Source organism: Acanthamoeba castellanii, assembly GCF_000313135.1.
Source record: "Acanthamoeba castellanii str. Neff unplaced genomic scaffold scf7180000084647, whole genome shotgun sequence".
NCBI lineage: Eukaryota > Discosea > Longamoebia > Acanthamoebidae > Acanthamoeba > Acanthamoeba castellanii.
Window position 1 is genome coordinate 1 of NW_004457714.1, and position 977 is coordinate 977.

Here is a 977-nt window from a genome sequence, read left to right on the forward strand (position 1 = left end):
GAGGGCTCGAGCCCCGCTCGGGCGTAGTTGCGCCAGACGATGGGGATCAGCTGCGTCAGAGTGCGTCCGCTGAGCGAAAGCGAGTCGGGCAGGCGCGCGATCACGCGCTGCGGCAAACCGAACACCAGCCTGCACTCCATAGAAAAGCAGACAACAGGCAACGTTAACGTTAATCTCAGCAAAATATATATTATGTAATAAACGGCAAAAATAATACAAATAATAAAGATCATGTATAATATCTAATAATATTTTACTATAAGCATTAAAATAGTGTAACGTACATGTGAATCTCTTGCTGTTCGGCGAGGACAGGACTCCCACGCAGCACCTCGCGCTCCCAATCGCGCCCGGAGCTAAATCGCAAAAATCATTTGAGCAAATTTTATGCAGAGATTAAGTGCTTTGATCAATGAATCAAGGCGCGGGTACCGCAGGACAGTGGAGTAGAGGGTGCGCAACAGCTGTCGGTTGCGCCAATTGAATCCGGATGCGCTCATCCCGTTCACTTTTGTACAAAATGGAGTTGCTGGAAAGAATGAAAACAGAAAATATATGTATTTTATTTTATTTTATTGGGTGCTGACCTCGTTGACAGCCGACGGCGGCCTCCTGCCTTCGAGCACCGCCGTGACGTTCTCGAGCTGCAGCAACTGTCGTGTCCAAACAAAGGCAAGCAAAAATATATCAACATTTGTGTCGTGCGGTGCGGTGGTGTGTGCGTGTGCGGTAGTGCGTGTGCGGTGGTGCGTGATGATGATGCGGTGCGCGGAAGGGTAGAGACGTACAAACATGTCGGATCGGGCTTCGATCGTGGCGGTGCCGATGTGAGGCAGGAGCGTGACCGACGGGAACGTGAGCAGGTCCGGATGCACCTTGGGCTCGCGCTGTACCGCCAACAAAAAAAAAAAAAACAGAGAGCAAAGCGCGGTGAGCTGGCTGGGCGTTGCGCGGTGATCCCGTTATTGGGGGCGAGG

The 977-nt window shown here is 51.5% G+C and overlaps 2 protein-coding genes across 2 annotated transcripts in view; both read right to left on the reverse strand.

The window, feature by feature from the left end:
• Positions 1-38: 38 nt before the first annotated feature.
• ACA1_099360 (uncharacterized protein) lies at positions 39-500 on the reverse strand (the record flags this gene model as incomplete). Its single annotated transcript, XM_004357419.1, has 3 exons — positions 39-129; positions 285-356; positions 433-500. Coding segments are annotated over 3 exons (231 nt in total), but the record flags the coding sequence as incomplete, so codon positions are not given.
• A 67-nt stretch (positions 501-567) lies between these two features.
• Positions 568-977, reverse strand: part of ACA1_099370 (uncharacterized protein) — a gene marked incomplete at both ends in the record, with an annotated part of 527 nt that continues 117 nt past the window's right edge. The window contains 2 exons of the mRNA XM_004357421.1: positions 568-653; positions 789-887. Of these exons, the coding sequence (XP_004357477.1) occupies positions 568-653; positions 789-887 (185 nt within the window). The remainder of the gene's footprint in view (positions 654-788; positions 888-977) is intronic.